Genomic DNA, 23816 nt, shown 5'->3' with positions numbered 1-23816 from the left:
TAAAATTGGCATTACGTGAGTGTATTTCCATGAGACAGAAATGTTTCCCAATCCAAGTGAGGCTGAGAATAGTATGAATAATGGTTTGGCGAACACATACCGACTATTTATGAGAAACATTGGCGAAATACCATCAGGCCCAGGACCTTTATTACAATATAATTGCCCCAAATAATACCATAATCGGCTGTTAAGTCATTTATACTTATCTTCTTCTCATAAAAATATCGTTATCACTACTAGGTTTGTTTACGGACTGTTTTTTTTGTTAAATTTATTTTGAAGGAACTGATTACACTGGTAAACACACAGTTTGCTGCCGGAAATTTTTTTACTGTTTTTAGGTAATTTGGGTCTGTTGAATCCAAAAATGTCACCAGATTTGCTCCATCAGATCGTTTTCAGAAAATACGACAATAGATTACATTTCTAACATATATGGTAATTGAACGCAGCACTACCTACATATGTGTAGTGCTGCTACCCATCAAATAAACGAAACACGAATAAAAAGTAAGATATTTATTGTACAACAATATACCTACAAAAATCATCACACATATCTGCCAAAAAAACTTAACTTTTCATGTAACCTAACCAGCATCGCAGCACAAATCTGTTATTCGGCGTCACCTAAAACCCTTCTTTTATATGATTTTCTTGCAAAGGCTTTGATCGGACGGCCCCTTTGAAGACTCCAGCAGTAATCCGCCATCATGTGAGTGTCCCATCTCCCCAGATACCTCCCTTCCATCGTTTTGATATCTTGGTGGAAGCGTTCCCCTTGTTTCTCACTAAGGTCACCAAGATTTTCTGGGAAACGGTCTAAGTGACTGTGGAGGTAATGAATTTCAATATTACTAAGTGCAGGGAATTTGCTGGACAAGTATTCAAAACAAGGACGATTCTGGTCTAGGGCCTTTACAAATTATTTCATCAGTCCTAGTTTAATATGTAACGGAGGTAATATTATTTTCTCTTGGTCGACCAATGCTTCATTAACTACGTTAACTTCTCCTTGAACTAAATCATCTCTAGAACTCCATCATTTTCTTCTACTCCAGTGTTGGTCCTTAGCCCTGCTATCCCAAAGACACAGGAAACAAGGAGATTTTGTATAGCCACCTTGTTTTCCCAGGAGAAAGTTCACCATCTTAAAATCAACACAGATCGCCCACTGATGTTGGTCATACTTAATGTTTTTTAGCACCAGCGATATTGTTTTATATTCTTCTTTCAGTTTTGTAGGATGCCCAATTGGTATACTTCTATATGTGTTGCCATTATGTAGAAAGACAAACTTTAAACTTCGTTTGGAACTGTCGATAAAAGGACGCCAGTGATCTGGTGTATACTCCGATACACCCATTTTTTCTAACAGTCCTTATATATTGTTACAAAAAAGCATATCATCTTGCTGAGAAAAAAAAGGAAAAGATCTTTTTCTCTATTATGGTAGTATGTAATTTTGGTGTCTGGGTGAAGAAGTTTTTTTCCTTTAGTCTGGAGGCAAGCAACTCGGAAGAATCCTTTGGAATGTTCAAATATCTAATAAGATCGCTTAGCTCTTCCTGATTAAAGCTCTCAGGACGTGTTGAATCCCCTTCAAAATCTGTAGTTCGTCAGATAATGTTTCGACATTATCCTCTGGTAACGTAGGTAGGCTGCTAAATATTGGAATGGACATCTGCTCAAGCTGATGTGGAATTGGTCTTATTGCAGAATCCAGATTAGGATAGGTCCACATAACGTCACCCCTAATAATTATTAGGGGTGAACTCATATATTGTAATATGAGGTTCAGATAATTCTTATCAATATTATATGTCCATTCCATAAGTTTGTTGTCAGAAATCGTAAAATTTATAAGTTAGGTGAAAAAGTTATTATGATTCAAATTGTATGATTCAAAAAGTGGATGTATCTCGAGTATGAATGGTAAAAATGAATGGAAATCTCACAATGAAGTGTTATTTAAATATGTTTTAAACGATTTTCATCAAATATCGGCTAGTTTCGTCAAATTCATCCCAAAATTTGGATGGACGAAATTCTTTCTGTTCTCGTACAATGGACCATGTTTTAATTTTTTTTTTTGGTATTCAATTGAGAATAATTGAAAATCATCTGATACGAGTATGTTGCTTATCATCCCTAGTTTTTCAATTAATCTAGTCATGAGTCACAATGGAGAATATGTGATTAGCACGTGACCTGTGACCATTCGGAGCTCTTGCTGTTTTCACTAATAAGGCAACACCTGTGGGCTGGCACCCCTGCGAGCATCGCTTCGAGGCGTACGTCAGCGGGGGCCGATCCAAGCTCGCCCAGAATGCGGCCCGTGCCCGACCCATGGCCTGACCTGTCAACTAATCGTCTTTTCGAGAATAATCGAAATGTGTTTCTTTCAAGTTTAGATTCGTTTTCAATGGAAGAGTTATGCTTCATCATGTTAGTTGTATTTATAGTTTAAGAGGAGTGCTTATCAATCGTAAATACTTTATTATGAATTACTAGTTACACCAATAAGGCGGTAGATTTTGTAGTAGTAATTTGAGCTTTTAAAAATAAAACTAGACCATATAAATATGAAACAGCATACAAACAACTTCATTAATTACTCAAAACCAACTTGTCACACTTATACTTTCAACTTACTCACTATCGCTTACTATTGTTACTATATCACGTATAGTCAACGGGTCAGTTTAAAAATACCTGATTAAATAAACATTTCAATATCGTGAGTAGTACTAAGAATCCCATTATAAAATGAACGACTTCGTTTACCCTCATCTTAGTTTTGATTCTAGTTATACTTTTACGAATTCATTGTGCATTTTTGTCAAAAATTGAGCGATATTGTTGCGAACCTAATCAATTAACGCGATCAGATTCAAGAAATTTTCAAAGTCAGTAATTTTTTTTGTTACCTTTGGTTCAGCTGTATCTGTTTAAAAATATCTTTTTCTAATCTGTTTTTCCGTTACCAGCTGTCGCCCCTCTATAAACGACAACCCTCAAAAGTCGAGCCCAATTAATACATTCCTACTTGAATACGAGAACGATAAGAAAAAAATCGCCTAGTATTCAGAAATTCTTTCCATTACACTTCCTCAAAACTTGACTTATTTCGAAAAAAAATGTTTTCTTTTTCTGTTCGTTTTGTTCCAGTTTCTTTATTGTTTTCCCTTTATTAAAAATATGTTGTAATCTATTTTAGTTATCCTGACAAAGGTAATAAATTTACTGAAAGCTTGACAGATAACTCTCAGTCCGACTTAGAGCTTCTCCAACTTTGAAATTTCAAATACAGACTTGTATTTATTGCAGCAATCTTTTGATCAATAATGTTTAAATTATATCATAACTCAAAGTTGAAGTTTTTAGAGAGTTTCGATAATTTGATGATCATCAAATACATTTATTATTTATTATTATTTGTTGAAATTGATCAAATGAAAAAAATTTTTAAACTCTCTATGTAGCATAGCTGATTCTCAAAAACTTCACTAATCACCTGAGACAGCTTCATATCTCAAGCTTCCAAGCCAACCTCTAACATGTCCAGTAAGGGTTTTCCACGTCGTACCACTTCCAGAAGTATAACAAATATTTGAGATGTTTTTCAAGAAAAATGGGCTGATATTTACTTCAGACTGTAAATGAATTCATATGAAGTTTCTGAGAGAAATATATATTCCACAAACCATAACAAAAGTTTCCTAATATTCAGAATACTGGAGAAATAAACTCATATATCAATTTTGCTTTCACTTTTCATTTTGGTGAATTTTCCAAATAACATTCAAAATTTTTCAATAATTTCGAATTAGCTTCAAATTAAAATAGGTGAATCAATTTACAGCTTATTTTTTTCAACACTATATAAGAAACGTTCTCATAAAAGACCGTAATCTTAAATTAAAAAAAAAAAACTTTCAATTGATGTAAACAATTATTCATTATTATTCATTAAAACACAATTTCTAGAGAATTTTTAGTTTTTAAGATGCTCAGGGTAATAAACTCAAGGAAACATTTTCTTGTTAACTCATTTTTATTCATAACTCATAAAATAATAGATTTAAAACAAAATGGATGAGCTGAAATTATTGATAAATACATCGGATAAATAGTTGTGTGAGTCATATAGTCATATTTATTATAGTTTATAAGATATTTAAACATAAAAAGTGAAAAAAATCCTAATTTTTTCAAAACAAATGCTATAAATGGAATAAAAAATTGGATAAGACGTTGAATTTTGAGCTAACTTGGTTATTCAATTAATAGAGATAAAATAGTTTTTTCATTGTATCTCAATTAGTTTATAAGTTATAATGAGTTCAAACATAAAAAACCAAGTGAGAATGATAGTTACAAACAACACATTTGTTTGTAACTATTTTTACAAAATAGCAGATGCACATTTTTAAAAATTATTTTCATGTAGCTTCTGGTCATAAAAAACGGAACGATATTAATATTAAAAAAATATTTTCAATGATTAATGAATATTTTTAATTTCAAACTTGAATTGTTGATAACAAATTTAAAAAATATATTTATTTTTTTTTTATTTTATTTTTCCTACGGGAAAAAATAACTCCAAAAAAGAAAAAAATCTCCGATTTGTTATTAAACAATTATCGCACTTGTAATGTTCCTGTTCAAGTAGAACAAAATTGTTAATTAATTAATGATTAGCACCATAAAAAAAAATTGACCGTGGATTATTGTTCATTCACTTATCCAGTAGGTGCCCGAATTTGTTCAATTCTCAATTTTGATATTTAATAAGTTGAAATAATATTTTTCCATCAAAGGTCCAAAGTTGGCGTGTCTTGCACTAGCCAGAGTCCCCATTTCAGGACGTATTTTCAACCCTCTGATAAAATTATGAATATTCGACCTACAGTTCCTACAGTTTCAAATTTGAAAAATTTCAAATAGTTTTTGAGATATTTACAACTTTTTTTTTCTCAGATGATTGTTTATAATTTTTGCTATTTCTGCAAGCGGCAATTGATTTTTTTAACAAATCATCTACACGCTATTCCGAATCGAATGACACCTTGTTCATATTTTTTGGAGGCTTAGAAGAAAGTTTGAGTTGGAAGGCACGTGTAAAGTAGACTATATTACTACTAGGTAACAACGCCACGATTTGAATATTTTATTCGTTTTTCAAGTTTTTCTACAGGTAATAATCAATTATCGATAGGTCAAAATGGATTGATCGTGCGTATTTCCGTTGTTTATGTAAGGAAAAAAAATGATCTTCCAGATTAGCAATGTAATTCTATATTTTGTAGTTGAATTTCAATTGAAAACCCTTTTCACGCCCTATATTCAATAAGCTACATCAGCTTCTCGATAAATATTGATGAAAAACATTGACATTTTGAGATTTTTGGACTCATCTTGATAGCAAGCTAACACAGTCATTTCTTAAATAAATTTGAATTGCAACCAGCAACAATTGCTTTTTATCCATAGATAATCTGGTAAATATTCGTTGAGGAAAATACATGAATTGCACAATACATTTTTTATTGACAAAACATTCTTGATCAGGAATATAGGTTCATATAGCTTGCTAAAAGAATTTTTTTACATAATATAGTCGCAAGATATAACACTAATTAGTAAAAACATAATAATGTAGCTAATATACTAAAAACTAAAAAATAATTTGGAAGGTCCTAGGAAGCAGTCTTCACACCATTCTCTTTAGCAATCCACGGTATTGATCAGATAGAAAATAATAAAATCGTTGGGCGTAGCGTAACCTGAGTAAATATTTAAATACTACGCCCAACGATTTTATTATTTTATTAAGTACATCATCTACATCATTATTATTTTTTTCTTCGAATAAAACCGTTCAACATTTTTTTTACTTATTTTATTTTCGAAGTTTTAGTTTCTAATTTTGTTATCCAATTCTTCTCATTCCGTTTAGTTCATTTAGTGCCTCAGTTTTATGAGGTAATATGTACCTATCCTTTTCAAAGTGTACTACTATTCAACTAGTTAAGCCCTGTCATCTGATATCCATATTGAGGTAGTTGTGAAAAACTATGTAATCTGCCGTTTTGTACCTGTGGCCATTTTGAATTTGCTTTTTTTTTTCAAAGTGTACTACTATTCTACTAGTCAAGCCATGTCATTTGATAACTTTATTGAGGTAGTTGAAAAAAAAATGTAATCCACTATTTTGTAGCTGCGGCCATCTTGGATTTACAAAGATACACAATTCATCAAATTGTATTATCGTCAATACTAAATGTGTGTACCAAATATCAGATCAAACTGTCAACAGAAAGGGGGTCAAACTTCAATTAGTAAATTTCATCCAAACAAACAAAAAGGGTGAACTAAATGAAACCGTTCAAAAATAAATAATTTGGAGTTTGTCACTGTTGCGTCATCCCGATTCTTCTCTGATTCGATCGTATTATCAAATACACCGCATAAAATACGCAACAATAGCCTACCGACAATATTTACGGCCTCGTCGATATTCCAAATAAAACAATATAATCATTTCATTCAATAGAAACTCAGTGAATGAAGAGAAAAGAGCAGAATTTTGTTGATTGACTGAATCTTAGTGTCACTAACACGTGTGGCGGTTTTGTGAACTGTCCAGTGAAAATCTCACAATAAAGTGTTACTTGATTGAATACGTTATGAATTTTCGTCAATTATCGGCCAATCAAACTAGCATATAATGAAATTAAAATTGGTTTTTCTGGTTCCAAGTCACAGAATAATTCATGACTTGGTACTAATGTATTAATCGATGTGGATAAGATGCTGTTAACAGTGTCTGCGAATTTTCAGTGATTTAAAAATATGATCTAATTTTTTTTATTGTGAAAACTAAATCAGCTCATAATTTTAACAAAACTTTTAAATATGCTAATCATGTAAAACGTGTTGAAGAGACATTGATACACTGTATAATGTGTTCTCACATTGAGAATTACTGGTGAAAGTTCACAGTAAAAAAATGATTACTTATTGCATTTCTTTAGTTTTAATGAGTACTAGAAAGTTGCAAGAAAATCTACACATTTAGTTTCTCGTGGGCGTGTTGTTTTAAATCTAGGAATATTTGGACTCGATTAAATAATGAATCCAACTTGAAATATTCCACCTATTTCAATAATTTCATTATATTTTACATAGAATATTAACTTAGTTTCAAATGAGTTTATTATCTTTTTTCCAGGACACGCTTCTGAAAATCAAACAGGTTTTGGTGGACGAAAAAAAACACATCAGGTTTGCTGATTGGGATGGCAAAGATGTAAGTAAACGTGTTTTTTGAATATTTAATTTATTATGTTATTCAGGGTAAACAAAATTGACCTTTTTCTTTTTACTTCCGCGATGGTGTAAAGTACCTACATAAAAAAGAAATTCAATCGTCATGGTTTTATAGTACTGAAGTAGAAAATGAGTTTCAGCCTAATGTCGTCAGTTGAAAGTGGTACACGTAAAAATATTCGAAAAGTGAAAACACAATTTTGAGGGGGTTATATTGTCAAAAACTTTTGAATCATTTTCAATAATTTAGATACTTATTACGACTGGCATTCTTTCCAACCAAACGCCGCGTTATAAAAAAATTGAATAGGAAAAAAGGAAACGTGACCTCTGTCGTGAATTCCTATACGGCTTTTAAAAAATTCAATAAAAATTAAATCTCTAGGCGATTTTGATCAATATTCATGATGAACTCTTAAGAAAATGTGAAAAGTATTTGATTGTTTATAAAAATTTATGATTTTTTTGTTTTCCGGTATATGACGTCATAAATACTTATAACCTGAATTTCACTAGTTCGGACTTCCGTTGTCTACTATATAAAATGATTTGAAATCCCTGAAACAAGTAAAAAAGAATAGTTGAAAATAACAATTATATTAAGCAACAATAAACCTGAAATGAAATGATAGTGAAATAACCTACAAGTAAGTGATGACCCAGTCATCACCCGAAGACGATTGTAGATACCAACAATCGAAACGTCGTGAACTAACGTGACTTGGAATCTCTACACTTTTTTATTTTTTATTATTTTCTTTTTGCATTCCTTTAATTTTTATTTTTATTTATTCAATTATTATATTTTTACTTGTAGGTTATTTCACTATCATTTCATTTCAGGTTTATTGTTGCTTAATATAATTGTTATTTTCAACTATTCTTTTTTACTTGTTTCAGGGATTTCAAATCATTTTATATAGTAGACAATGGAAGTCCGAACTAGTGAAATTCATCACGAAACATTGTCAATCACCTTCAAACATACTTATAACCTGTTTAATAATGCAAATACGGCAATGGGCCTGGTGAAATATCTGTCAAACTGTATTTAAATTATATCCATATTTCTTATAGTTGCATATATAGTCGTATAGTTGCATAACTCATTTATATTTTTTCTATAATTGTACTTTAAAAAAGTAATGAGTGTTGAAAAAGTAATAAGTAGATTTTTTTGTGAAATTTTGTAATTTCAATTAAATTTCAAATAAACAGCATTTTAGATAGAGGTTTTTATTATTCAGTATAATATAATGAAATTTAAAACATAAAACTGAAATATAGATACAGTGGGCGGCTAAATTATGGAACAAATTCGTTATTTCACAAGCTATGTACCTTTGACAAAAATCCTAAAATAGAACGATTATTATTTTTGAATGCCGATTTTTGAATGTATAGTCTGAACATATTACGACATAGTGATTGTGAGATTTTTTTTAAATTGAAGTTAGGTTTCGTATGTTTGAAGGTGGTTGCCAATGTTTCATGGTGCATTTCATTAGTACGTACTTCCGTTGTCTATTCTATTCCGTTGATATAAAATGATTTGAAATCCCTGAAAGAATCAATAAAATTACAAAGATAGCTAAAAATAACAAATAAAATTAAAGTAAAACAATTAAAAATTGGAAGATTTCAAGCCAAGCTACTTCGTTTCGATTATTAGTATCCACAATCGTCTTCAGGTGATGACTGGACTTATTTCTCCGAGAGATGATTACTTTTCGCTAGCTTGGCTGAATCCGTTGTTGGAACAAATAAATGCGGCTTCTTTGAATTTTCTCCCAAACCACTGATCCTCCTTGCGGATGATATATGATTTTCCATACTCGCAGGGTATCCGGTAAATGGAATTCTTGGAATCCCAATCCGCGTTTGGTGGCCTGGTTTCCGTAAGGCTTCTACGGATATTGTGTCCGAATCTGAAGCAAGTTCTGTTGCACCCAATTATTCTTATCCTTTTCGACAATATTCTGATGTAGGAGGAAGATCAAGTTCCATCATCACTCTAGAGTAACCATTCCGTTGAAGATCATTTTAATGATGCCTAATTCCTTAGGTTTTGTGAGACTTCATTTGAAAAGTCTTTCAATACTGCATTCAGTAGTGATCAATAATTTTTTGTCCTTGTACTGAGTGACCGAAAACTAATTTCATTTCAGTGGGATAATAACTTTAAATCCTACAAAATACGGCAGTTGAGTGAGATGTCCAAACTGTCATCCACCAGCAATAAGCAAATCTATGGATACATTCCTCTTGCACATTGCGAATAATTTCTGGAGTAATTTTGCTAATCCCGATTCAAATTCTATATTTCAACTCCTCTAAATTTTTCGGTCTACATACACAGGCCTTCGATTTCAAATGGCATAAATCTGTAGATCTTACGCCACATTTCTCGAAAATTCCAAATAACGCTTCCCTGTCAGAAGAATAAGGGTCAACAAATCTGTTTATTATTATCCATGCCCAAACATTGATTTTCAGAGGGTGTTCACTTACGAAATTTAAATGATAGGTTTAAGAAAGAAATCACTAGGAAAGTAAAAGGTTCCACTAGGAGTAAAGGGCTCCAACATACTTTCCTTCATCAAGCGTGTCATACACATACTGGAAAAATATATCAAATGCACCTTCCGTTGACCTACTTGGTCATAATCCATGCTGAAATTTAGAAGTGATGCCAAACCAATCCAAAAATACTAGCTACATAACGATCTTTAAGTCGCTCTCAGAACGGTGCCTATGCAAAAGTAGCGATTCACATTGTATTTGAATCGCTGGAGATTAAATCCATTTGAAAACACGTTCTCAGGAAGTTTATTCCACATAAACTCAGTTCTCCAAATGAAGGAGTTTTTAAGCAGTGAAGTTCGAGATGTACTGTGTCAAAATGATGAGCATACAGTCGGTCGCGTATTTCTAATATGTACCGCGCTTGGTGGAATGAAATGTACCAAGTCACTTGAATATTTGCCATGAAAGTATCTATAGAAGAGAGAAAAATCTAGTTATTGCAATATATTGCTAAAGATCATGAATTATAAATATCAATAATAAATCAATAAATGTATGGAAGAGCAATTCCTGCGATAATTTATCATACGCAGATATTGAATCCTGCCATTTGATTGGTCGTAATTTTATGGAACCATCAATAAAAGCCATTATTACTATTATTATAAATTCAACCATCGTTAGAAAATTAAGTAATTAATTACTTTTTTGATGTTCCTGTTGATAAACAAGAAAAACATTCGTGTTCTACTCGCTATCAGCTGATTTTGAAATACAATTTTGTCAGTCTTCATGATACTTATTCTTCAAGCAAGTGTTTTACTGCATTATTGTCCATAAGAATGAAATTAAAATTAATTATTAATCAATTTAAAAAAATTATACGCTATGAAAATTGTGTAAATTTCAATCTACCAAGGAAGTACATTCTACATTTACTAACCCTTGAGACAGACCAAATATACGCGGGCTTGGGCGGCTATAGATGTTTCACATCAAGATCAAGGCTGAAAACCAATGGATATCTTCCAAACATACATACAGTTTCCTAGTTAACGTGAATGTTTAAATTATTTCTGGAGATCTTAAACTTTATTGATGTTTTATTGAAACAAGAGGCACTAATGGGTTTGCAACATTTATGCATGAGAAATATTTTGATTTATTTGACAAGCTATTCAATATTCTATTGATCTGTTATGCTTGTTAGAGTATATTTCAAAATGAAAACAGGCACTTTAAATTAATTTTTTTCACCGATTGTATATCTATCTGGTATCATCGTGACTTCGTACAATGTTAATGTGGTATAATAATATCACCACCTGGTGATCGTCTTTATTCCGAATAACACTGACACCATCTATGAACATTTTTGCACAGCGGGAATCACTTTACGAAGACCTAACAAATCCGAAATGACTCGCATTTTCTCGTCGATTTATCATGATCTTTTTTATGTTTGCGTGACAGATAAATCGTTGACTTTGTGAGAAATTGGTATGTTAGGAGTCAGGAAGATACAAAAGGTTCTTGTGATATATGGTGTGGATTTTTTCATCGAATTACGACGAATAGGATGTCCATCATCAATTTATCGTCTGATGAAATTAATTGAAGAGAAACGGTGGAAGAATGACTCTGCTGATAGATATACTTTAAATTCATTGGATTCTAAAGTTTCAATTGTAAAAATGCTGTTCCTTCAGATGATGTTTTGAAATTGGATGATCAAAAATTTGTCAACAATAGCCTTTTCCTGAAAAAAAAAAAATACGGATAGATAAAAGATGAAGTCTTTCTTTTCGAGGAAGGTTATTTTTTCAAACAATATAATTCCAAAATAGTCGGCAATGAATTCTCAGAAATGACTGACGTTTTTGCCTTAATCTGTCTCTTGCAGTGGCGTACGGAAATTATGCTAAACAGGTGAGGAAAAATGATGATAAAATATATAGACACACACACAACCTTGACAATAAAGCTTTCGTTTCAATGCAATAATATTTCTGAAAATTTAGTGCCTATTATTCTGGAATTTTAGCATAGCGGCATATCAACAGGATCAATCACCTCACAATTTATATTCCGAAATGTAGTCTTCCTGGTTATATCCCGAGATGTAGCTTTGGTATATAACTAGAATTGTTCAAAACCTAAGTTTACTCATTCAACATAAGCCGGTGTACCTGATGATAGTAGGTACCTAATCATTGACTGGTAATCAGAAAAATATTTTCTTCCTTATGGCCATATACATTGTCTAATCAAAAAGTCAGTATATTATTCCATTTAAGGATAAGGTTCATCAATATATATTCTTGTTTTTTTTTCAGATCGAAATTCTCAACAAATATTTATTTTTAACTTCTAAGCCAGCACTCTACCTCGTCAACCTGTCTGAAAAAGATTACATTAAGAAGAAGAATAAATGGTAAGTTAGTTCATTTGAAAAATATGTTTTTATTTTTGCTGAAACGAAGAGATAACCTCCTTATTGAATCTAAACGTAATCAATAAAAAAATATATATATGGATATAAAAATGATGGAAATATCTTAAGGCATGTATCAAATACTTGAATTATTTCAATCACATGATATTTATGTAGTGTAGATACTCATAAGCTTTATGAAAAGAAACTAATCATATATTAGATATATTTCCCGTTATTTAATTCGACTTCAGTTTCTTTCATTTCCAGTCATTGAAATAATATCACAATGTGTCTTTAATACCTAAACTTGCTTACAGTTTTCACTAGATTTCATTTGGAAAACTAAAAAAAAAGTGATCACGAGTTTTGTTTTCCCCTTGTATGAAAAATCGCTGTTCGGTAAACTTATGGAGACGAAATGAAAATACACAATTCTAACGATATAGGGTTGAAAATTTTCCCCATTCCATTTGAACGAGTGGGAGATATTTGGTGGTGAATGAACCCATTTATGACATACATTTCAGTAAACTTCTGAACCACCCGGTATAAACCCAAACAATCCTATATTTTTGAGAAGTCTGCCCAAGAAATTCAGTCGGGTGAAAATATCTAGAATATTGTAAAAAAACATAATTTTGGTCTGTCACACATTTATAGGACACCTTAACAAATTGAACATTCGGACCTCGCATCATGTTAATGAGTCGAGAAGTAAGTTGAACTAGCTGAGTAATGTGACCTCTTATTGGAATCGATCCTCTTCGTATTAGTGCTTTCAACAGAAAAATCTCAAATTACCAAAAGTAAGACAATGTTTTTTAAAAAATAAAACAAATCATCGTTGTTTGGAACTTCCGATTAGTTTTATTGAAACTCGAATTGAGTGGCAATAGATATATCAATTCGTTTCAATAATATATGTATCGGGATAAAATTCCATTGGCCCACAGGACAATTTTAATTTTACAAAGCTGATGAATTAACAAAAGATATATCCAATAATTGGTGCAATTATGAAGGAGAAACACTTTTCAATTCAAGAGCGTTATCTAAATTATGTCAATATGTGGCAGCAATGGAACATCAATGTTACTTAATTTGGTATTTTTCGCCACCAACGAATCAAAGATATCAATTTATGCAACTCTACTGAAAATCGAAAGTTCAATGGTGCGTAGAGGAATTTTGTGGCACGAACACAAATTCGTATCGTAGCAGTTCCTAATAGCGTGGAGTAAATATATTTGAGAAGATAATAGATAACCCTCGAAACGTTTCAGAACTGTATCTTCTGTTTCAAAACATATTGTGATAAATTTGTTTTGATTTTTGCCACATAGAAGAGGAAAATGAATAAGGTTCGATTCAGCTTGTTGAAACAGCTTGTTTCTCATCTGGTGATGATGCGATGATTGTCAGACCAATGATCACTTATGGTGGCCTGGTGGCTTTACAGCAAACGGCTCAGACGAAGCCCTCTGGCTTACGGAGACAGGCTTGTCTGGCTATCAGTACCACACCGTCAGCGGCCATGAATGGAACCTGAATGGAGTGGCCATTTAATGATGGATCTGAAAAACATATAGGAAATAAATAGTAACGAAGCAATTAACTGATACATAATAACATTAAATTGAGAGAAAAGAAAATAAACTCATAGAAGAAACATTGAAAACTGTGTTACTATAATGTGAAGTAAGACAGCTTTTCAAGTATTTTTTTCTTTGTTGCATAACTTTTTTGAATATGGTTTGAATAATCATTCTTCATCAAACCTTTTCTCTCTGTTTATTTATTCAACATTTGGGCCTATATCCTTCAACTGAGTGCATTATCAAGAGACATTTTTTGTCTTTTTGAAAAAATATATTTTGGAACATTTATGATATGCGTAGTTTCAGTCTAGTGTAGAGCGGCTAAAAATCAATGAATTAGGTTATACTATAACTCAAAAGCGGTATGTGTGGAAAAGTAAGCAGTTCACGTTGATGGTTCTCTTATACACTAAACGCAATATCATCGACGATAATGGTTAATCGAAATACTCCGCATTTGAACAACACTATTTTGATAGACATTAATTATCGAAACCCTTCACGATCCTGATCGATTTGATAGGGATGAGTGGGGGATAGGTATCTTGATTTTGACCAGAAAATGAAGTACCTTCAAACATTTGAATAAATTTAAATTTTCGTCATAGTCCTTATAGATATTACCAACCTTAGTAAAGGGCTCCGCAAACCAAAGGTCGTTTTAGAAAAACCTGAAACATGTCGATTTTTAATTTTAATGTACTACATTTTACAACAAAATTTCATTATACAGGGGGATCCATATTAAAGTGATGATGTACTCGGTAATTTTTTTAAATGCAACACCCTGTATTTGATGTCAGTTTTAGATAATCCGTAACGAGCTGATTCCGAAAAGGTATGATACTTGGTGTGTACCGGACAGAATTTGAAAGATGTGCGCTTAGAAAATAAATTTTATTGATATCTAATAAAAATAGAAATTAATTAATTATTTTATATTTTTTTCTAATGATTAATTTAACAATGGGAAAGTAATCCAGTAATAAATACATGACTTTATTTTGAATGTTCAAACTGTAGTCATTGCTGTATTTGGCAGTAATGGTCTTGGTGACAGTTATCCATCATGGCTTCACAAAATTCTATTCTTCAATCTGGATCATCCTTGTTTGATTCCTTAAGAAGTTCTATTTTAAAGGGATGCCATTTTTCCAATTTTAATACTTTGTGTACAGTTGTTTTACTGACATCGAAATCACGACTGAACTTACGAGCAGAAGTGTGCACATCTTCGTCAAAAGCAAGTAGAACATCATTTACAGAAGGACGACCTGATTTGCGTGCATTTTCAGCTGTACCAGTTTCTCGTAATTTCTTTTCAATCTTACTTACTACTGACTGCGTTATGCGTCTTTCTAGATATTTTTCATTAAATAAGCTACACACTCCCATCTGAGTTCGCGATCTGTCCCAATATCATATCATAAGTATTTCAATTCTTTGCTTAACATTTAAATTCATTACTACTTCAAATTAATTCGAAACAATACTACAGGATAACTGCTGTCCTATTTACTGAACGTCAATCGAAATAATGACATTTCACAATAACAAAAAAAACTAGCCGCCTAGTTTTTTAAATTAATTAAAAAAAAATACTTGTTAGCACGGTTACTGTCAACTACAGCAAGGACTACAGTTCGAACATTTAAAATAAAGACATGTATTTATTACTGGATTTCTTTCCCATTGTTAAATTAATCATTAGAAAAAAAAATTAAATAATTAATTAATTTCTACTTTTATTATATATCAATAATTTTTTTTCTAAGCGCACATCTTTCAAATTCTGCCCGTTAGACCCCAAGTATCATACCTTCTCGGAATCAGCTCGTTATCTAAATTTATCTAAAAGTGACACCAAATATAGGGTGTTTCATTTAAAAAAATTACCGATGACGTCATCACATTAATATGGATCACCCTGTATATTGAAATTTTGTTGTGAAATGTAGAATATTGAAATTAAAAATGGGCATGTTTCAGGTTTTTGTAAAACGAAATTCGATATTTCCAGTTTTGGAAATATCGAATTTATTCCATACACTTTGCGGACACACTGTATACATATAATCATCACTATCACAATTACTGTTGGTAATGATTCAATTATTTTTGAAGAAATGAATATTTTACAAACAAAACTAGAAGAATGACAAATATGTTTTTAGACAGAATTGTTCACAAACTTCATGCATGGTCTTGCTGCATACGCTGAACTCCTATTATACGATTTTCTGTTACTAGAGTGGAATGTGGATTGTGTTTAAATACTGTAAGAAATGACACTATATATAAATTAAAAATAGGCTGAACTGTCTTTGTCTCGATGTTCTAACTTCAATATTATGCCGATTCAGCATAATGTTGACTTTCGCATGACTTTTGACTTTCGCATGACTTTTGACTTTCGCAATCCTAATGCGAATATGATATCAAATCTCCAACAATTTCTACAGAGACTGAGATTAGTTGCTTAAGAAAAATATAATGTTATTAAAATTTCATCATCAAAATTCTACATAATGTTTCAGTTTTTACTACCGAATCATCCTTCGCGACAAACCGAGTGTTATAATCAATGTGAATAAAATTGTTATATCCCGAGAAAAACGTAATATTATTAGTCCGGATATCATGTAATCACCACATCTTGATAAATCAGAATTGATCTAGGTCCTAGCAAGCAGTGGGTCGTATTTTTCTGATTTCAAAATAGTGATGCACCAGTCTTAGCGAAGAAACAATATTCAGTCTTTGTGAATGCTGAAGATTTTATATCACATAAGATTCACTAATGAAATTCCTCATCAGCAATGTGATAAAACAAAGCGATAGTCAGTTTGATCAGCACAGATTCTCGAAAAGTCTGAAATACAGATTTCTAAAATTACAAATACCTATATCCTGCACACCAAATATGTTTTATCGTTGTTGAGATGGGTACTGCAAATTATGCAGATGAAGCTTCAATTCTGTAGACTAACGTAACAACGGGGTATTGAATATAAGATATACTCGTACATACAGTGTGCGATTTTTCGTACAGGCGTAGACCTTCATGGGGAAAGGGGAAATTCTCGATATTTATGTTCGCGTTGGAGATAACGAAATAAGTTATTTGAAAAAGTTGCGTAGAAATAGTGAAATAGATTTTGACCATACATACCGAATTTCAAACGAAAATTCGAAATTTGTTTTTTTTTTTAATTTTCATATTCAAGTCCCATTTTCAATTAATGGTTTCGAATAAGAAGCTACAGAAATGATAAAATTGTCAAAATCATTGAAATGAATATATTGAATTAACTAAAATTGAAAATTATTATTTTATCAAATGTAAGTTAATCGGATTTTGTCTCCTTTACTAGCATGTCTCCAATTTCAAGAAATTTTTCATATTCCAACCAATATTCGCAACCAATCATATTCCTGTTGAATATGATTGGTTGCGAATTTGCCACATTTTAGATGGAAGATCGTCATTCTCAATGTTTCGAAGCAGTCTCATATTTTGTGTTTCAACAGTTTTCAATTTTAACGTTTAATTTTACGAGAAAAATTTAAATAATAAGGTTATTTGGTGGTGCTCGAAGTAGCAGACAAATTGCTCAAGAATTCAACAGAACACATCCGCAACGAAATAGTATTCGACATGAATCGGCAGCATCCGTGAATAAATTTTTTACTCAAACTCATTATAACGAATTTATTTCAAGATTCAAATTCTGTGTATATTTTTTGGAAGACATAATTTTTTGTGTAGAAGTTGATTTTTCTTGTTTTTTCGGGATTTTCAACCTCCCATAATTTGTAAAATCAATAAATATGGTTCAACAAAGAGTCTGCTCAAGTGTAATGAAGGGCAAGATAGAAAGTTCACCCCGAATAGTAACTGTGTAATATAAAACTCAGCAACGAACGATGCCGAAACTTCGAGGAATAACTTTCCTTTATGCACCAAACGCACATATCATTGATGATGTCTGCTGCAGTAGCAGACGAAACGTTTGGTGGTTCAGGTTCTGTTCGACCTCAGTTTACTAGCCCGGATTTTGTTCGAGACTCCGGCCGTGGAAGTCAGTGTTCTTATATTGTAACCGTAAATGTTCCAAATTATTTTGAAAATACAAAAAAAAGTAACTTATGTTTTTCTACATCTCCATCATTGAACAAAAAAAAATGCGGGAAATTTCTTTCTTTTGTAAGTTTATCACATTTTGTGTTTAAGTAAGTAAAAAGCCGAAAGGTTTTCCACCAAAAAACTAATCTATCCTAAAGAAATTTCTTTTTCACTTCGAATGAAATTTCTATGGCTGGGATTAACTAAGCGTAAGAATGTGTATACACATACGTACTGTTTTAATGACACGAGCAAATTCTCTTTCCCGGTTACAAAGTCGTGCTTCATCTTGAAATGATATCCAAAACGGTGCTGATGAGGTGATAAGACAAAGGTATTGTCTCGAAACTTCGAAGTAAACCATCAAGTAAACCATCAATTTCATAACGAATTATCGTATTCCAAAATGAATGAAAAAAAAGTTATTTTCGTGTAATTCAATCTTCATATGAAAGTATGTAGTTGGAAGACATTTTTCTTTTCATACGATGTGAAAATAGTTGTTTCGAAATGTTTTTTTCTTTCAGTTTATATCTGAAAAAAACTTTTGTGAATCCTCTACAAATATTTATAGAAAGTTTTACTGTAGTTACTTTCTTTCTAAAACTAAAGCAGTTCATTGTATAATTTTTACTTTAAAAGGTTTTACAAAAAAGGCGACACGTGTTTCGCTATACAATAGCGTTTTCAAGCGTAAACTAAACTGTTGCATAACGAAACACGTGTCGTGGTTTTTGTAAAACTCTTTATAGTGAAAATCATACAACAATCCCTATTAACTAGTTTAAATATGGATTTTCATCAAGTATCGGTCAGTTCTATTCAATTACTCTCTTTCTTCCTTCCGTTCGACATTTTTCACAGTTAGTGAAAACACAACAAAACACTATTCAAAGTTATAAATGATAGACACTCAATAAAAATATTCGAAGAAATTCCTATTTGAAAAATTACTTCCTGAATCGCAACATACACATCGCCCCTAGTTAATGACTAGAAGCAGAGCTAATTAGTCGTCGAGCCCTTCACCAGTACCGTCTACCAAACGGAACCATAATGGTCTCTGATTAGCTTTGATCTGACCGCTGAACACTATCAATTGCTCCTAATTTACTATTCAACGCCATCAACTCACGTGAACTTTGCCTTTCTCTTTGTCGCGATAACAGAGTGGTGTGTGGAGGACTTAATTATATTGATCGATATTTGTTTACGGTAGGTGGGTGGTATGGGTTGGTGCGAAATACAGATTCTCATCTAGTCAGAATTATAATGGCCACTTTTCAATTCAAATAATAGCGGATTCAGTTTAACGAACATATAAAATATTTATAAGAAAATAAGTATTTAGAATTATTCATCTCTCTCAACTATCTACACAGTGGATTCTGGTAAATGTCCGCCGGAAAACAACTACTTTCCTGGCTAATATCATCCTGGATATTGAATTATATCCGACAATCATTCATGCAAGATACCTCACAGAGGTTAGTCTCGCAGATGTTTCTTGTTCATCCAGCAGCAGAAACATGTTGAAATTATTCGAGAAGAGTCACCTACAGACCGGTTTCGAGGTATAACCTCTAACTAGTGCAGGAAAGATCCGACCCAAGCAGTGCCTGGGACCGATTTCAACACGAGTCGACTGCATGCATGACACCTTCGTCTAAGAGAAAGATTGTTAACTAGAACAGCTCCATCTCGTGGACAAGGCACCAAGCAGGAAAGAAACATCCCATATACCAATAGTCCCATAGAGTCAAAACGTGTCTGAAGACTGTTTCGTATGTGATATACCGACATTACATATCCGAATTGAAATCTCGAAATATTCATCTTTCTGTACTATACTTTTTTTTGATGATATTGTTTCCTGTTATCGATAACGAAAAATGTGGTTTTGATCTTGGGTAAGATTAGATTAGGGCAAAAGTGAGTGGGTCTATTAGACCACCATCGCAACCCGCAAGGGTTTATTGTGGCTTATACCTATTCACACTCGACCAAATTAACCCAAATTCTTAACGAATCCGATTATAGTTTGTATGGTTAGTGGTCTTTCAGGCCAGATGGTAAGAGTAATGCTCTGCCAAACTCTGAAAACGTGATTATGTCCCCAGCGGGGCAGGCACAAAGTATGTGCTATGCTGTTTCATCATTTTCCAAACAGAGGCTTCACACACTGTCTTTCCCCCCATGCCCCCTCCCGGGTTGAGTACCCTGAAGTAGAAGCTTCCCCCCCAGCTATTTAGCGAGGAGAACCTACTACCCCACTCCATCCACCCCCGCTCTCCGAGCGGTCCTCAACTTGCTGATGGGCACTTCAGCAAGATTGACATCTGACCTTTTTTTGGTCGAAAGTCAGCCTTTAGGTGCTTTTACTTTCTTATCGAATCTTCGTTTTATCTGACTATTCCTAACTGAATTTAAGCATGGGGCCCCCAAAAAGTAACCGGCGGCGTTGTGTTATGTATCGAGCGTTTCTCAGTGCATCCAAGAAAAATTTTTAGAGTCGCGATCGCGGTCGAAGTGTTCTTCGCTGAACCTACCTGGAAGAGAGTGTTATACTTATCTGAGCCGCCTGACGGCGACTAACGGGGGCGGTCTGTTATTCTGTTTGGTCGGCTTTTCTCGGAATCTGGGGTCATCTATATTTAACGCATCGTGTAGATCGCGGAACGCTGGATTTGAGTGCGATCTGATTCTATCGAACGTGCTTTCTGCATGTTCTCTCATATACACGTCCACATAATGCGTGTCCAGGTCTAGGTCTCTGTATATAAATCTGTTGGGTATATAATAAGGTGCGTTTACAGCGGCCCTTACGCTCGCATTCATAAACGATTTGATCTTCTTTCTGTATGTCTGTGCGGACTGGCCCCAGGCAGTGCATGCATACAATATTATTGATATTAGAATCGTTCTGATCATTAGTAACTTGACTTCCAATGCCATGTTACTGCTTCTTCCTATGATCGGCGCCAGGCGTCTTCTGGCCTGTCTGGCCATTCCTATTCTCTGCTGTACGTGGGCCTGGAATGTTAGTTTCTTGTCTAGGATGACCCCCAGATATGTCGCTTTGTTTGTACACGGAATCTCTTGTCCGTTGAAGGTGACGTTGCCTTCCGGTTGTACGAACCCGCGAGTGAACAGTATCGCCTGACTCTTGTCAGGGTTGATACTGATCTTCCACAAGTTAGTTCACTCCTCCAATCTGTCTACCTGTTGTTGAAGGTATCTCGTAACGTGTGATCTCGCCAGCAGGGCCGTGTCGTCCGCCGTATATACGGAGTAGAGGTGTGGCGAAAGGACTGCACCTTGCGGGACTCCTGCCTCCAGTATTCGAACTGTTGATAATTCGTCTCCTACTTTGCAGCGGCATCGCCTGTCAGCTAGAAAAGACTGAATTAATCTTACCATTGGTTTTGAGTATCCAAAATCGCTCATCTTGGCCAGTAGCCCGTCATGCCAAACTCTGTCAAACGCCTTGGAGACGTCTAAGAAGATAGATCCGGTATTGTATCCACTACCCTCAGGACTTGTAGCTCTGTTGAGTGTTCTGATCTAAAACCGAATTGTTCGTCGGGGAGGTTCCCTAACTCTCTGGTTTGTTCTTCCAGTCTCTTCAGGATGACACGGTCCGTCACTTTGCTTACGGATGGCAGTAAGCTAATTGGCCGGTGGTTCGCTGGAAACAGGTGGTTCTTCTTGGGCTTCGGTATGTGGATTACCGTTGCCTCTTTGAACGGGACCGGGAAGTGTTGCAATCTGGGTATAGCATTTATGATGTTGGTTATGGCTGCTATACCCTTTCGCGGCAGCACTTTCAGTGCTCGATTTGTTATATTGTCTGGGCCTAGTGCTTTCCGAGTGGCAAGACGTCTCAGTATGTCCTTCACTTCCTCAGGCGATGTCGGGGCCTGGGGTTGCGCGTTATTTGTCCGTTGTCTAAGCCTCTGTACCGTTCTTTTCACCTGTCTCTCTATTTCGTCTACCTCGTCTGTGAACGGGACGTCATTCTCTCTGCACTGCCTTTCGAAGTTGTCCGCGAATGCTTCCGCCTTCTCCTGGTCAGTGTAGACAATTCCTTGCTCGCCGTGTATCGGTTGGCAGGGTCGTCGAGGTCCATTTCTGGACCGCTTGCGCGATCTTTTGCTGCTCGGCTGTCAAACTGCTAAGTATTTTTACTAGGTTATTTTCGTTGTTTGTTGGTGGTTGTCTCGGCTTTTTTAGCCGATTGTTGTTGCGGCTTCGGCGTCGGTCTTTCCGCCTATCTGGGTTTGTTCCAAGCTGAAGTTCTCTGCCTCGGGAACATCTTGCAGCCTCTGTAGCTTGCCAGATGCGCCTCCATACAGTTCGCGCATTTGGCCGGCGTGTCCATTGTTTTCTTACACTCTCTGGTGTCGTGGTTTTCTCCACACTTGACGCAGCGTACCGTCGAGTGGCAGCATCTCTGCGAGTGGCCGAAGAACTGTCATCGATGGCATTGGGATACCAGTCCCTTGTTAATTCTTTGGGGTTCTGCTCGTACTATGAAGTTTACGCATGTTCGTTGCGTAAAAATCTTCTCTTCACTTTTTGGCACTTTCACCAAAAACAGTGGCAGTACCTTCCTATATCTTCTAGAGGTCATCCTGGGACACTCTATTACCGTATACCCTTTTTTTGCCAGATCGTTGGCGACGTCTGCGGGTTCTACGTTTTCTGGTATGCCGCGGATGACCGCGTGCAGTGGGATTTCCTTCTTTACTGAGTATGTGTGGAAGTCCAGTTTCTTGCCTTCCAGGTATTTGGTGGCTTTACGCCACTCGTTTTCGTCGTTGGTGTATAGGTATATGCCATCCCTCGTGAGTTTGGCTTTATTGTAACCTATCTTTCTTTGCTCTAGATTTTTGGAAATCGCACTCCACTTTTTGGCGTCGTGGATTACTATTGGCGTAGGCTTTCCTACTTCCATCGGTGGTCCGCTTGTCACTTTTGGGGATGATTCCCCTTCTTCTGAGTTTTCTCCCTCTGTGTTGTTCGTCTGAGGTGCGTTTTCCGTTTCCATGTTTTCCGTGGCCTGTTTTTCTGCCTTTTGTTTGGCGATTTTTGCGGCTTTTTCTTGGACCTGTCGCTTTCTGGTTTTCTTGTTGGGTCTCGCCTTTTCAACGAGTACGAACCCGTCTTCCTCTGAATCTGAGTTCGATGCGCTGTCCGGGCCGGGTGGCCTCTTAGTTTGACGCGTTTCCTCTTTACTTTCGGCGTCTATTTCCCTTTCCTTGGGTTGCTCTTGTTCTTGTTCTTTCTCGTATCTTGTATCGGTCTCTTCGGGTTTTTCTTCTCCTTTTGCTTTTTGCGTTCTTGACGGTCCCGTGTCCGTCCTCTTTCTTTGGGCGAGTATTCCCTCTACCTGATTTAGCCTTTCGTTAAGCTGTTTAATCATATTTGTCAGCTCTTCCCTTTGCTGTCTGAGCCTGTAGTTTTCCCTTTCTAGGCACTCTAGTTTTTCTTCCATCTCCATATTGGAGGCCTAAAAACGTAAAAAGAATTCCTAAAAGAGAACACGAATTCTTTCTTATGTGTGCTTTCGCACACTCAGTTCTGAAAAGAACTAATTGTCTTAGTGCTTTGTTAAACTCGGCACTATTCTAACACTTTGGTATATCTCTCTGGATAAAATTCTTATCTCTGCACTGTCTTCCAAGAGTCCGAGTCCCTGTTTATGATGATTCAGACTACAGTGACCTGTGAGAAGGCGTGTTTTCATCTTAACGCCATCTAGAATTTTATGATGATGAAACACTAT

The 23816-nt window shown here is 34.5% G+C and overlaps 1 protein-coding gene across 1 annotated transcript in view; it reads left to right on the top strand.

Annotated features, from left to right (window-relative positions):
* Nucleotides 1-23816, top strand: part of LOC111514125 (obg-like ATPase 1) — a 95450-nt gene that overhangs the window by 43802 nt on the left and 27832 nt on the right. Inside the window, exons 6-7 of the mRNA XM_074172326.1 lie at nt 7244-7321; nt 12204-12301. Of these exons, the coding sequence (XP_074028427.1) occupies nt 7244-7321; nt 12204-12301 (176 nt within the window). The remainder of the gene's footprint in view (nt 1-7243; nt 7322-12203; nt 12302-23816) is intronic.

This window comes from Leptinotarsa decemlineata, unplaced genomic scaffold, assembly GCF_025532065.1.
Source record: "Leptinotarsa decemlineata unplaced genomic scaffold, Ldec_3_MD MMD2_tig00000090_RagTag_RagTag, whole genome shotgun sequence".
NCBI classification, from domain to species: domain Eukaryota; kingdom Metazoa; phylum Arthropoda; class Insecta; order Coleoptera; family Chrysomelidae; genus Leptinotarsa; species Leptinotarsa decemlineata.
This window is presented reverse-complemented; position numbering and strand designations above follow the sequence as displayed.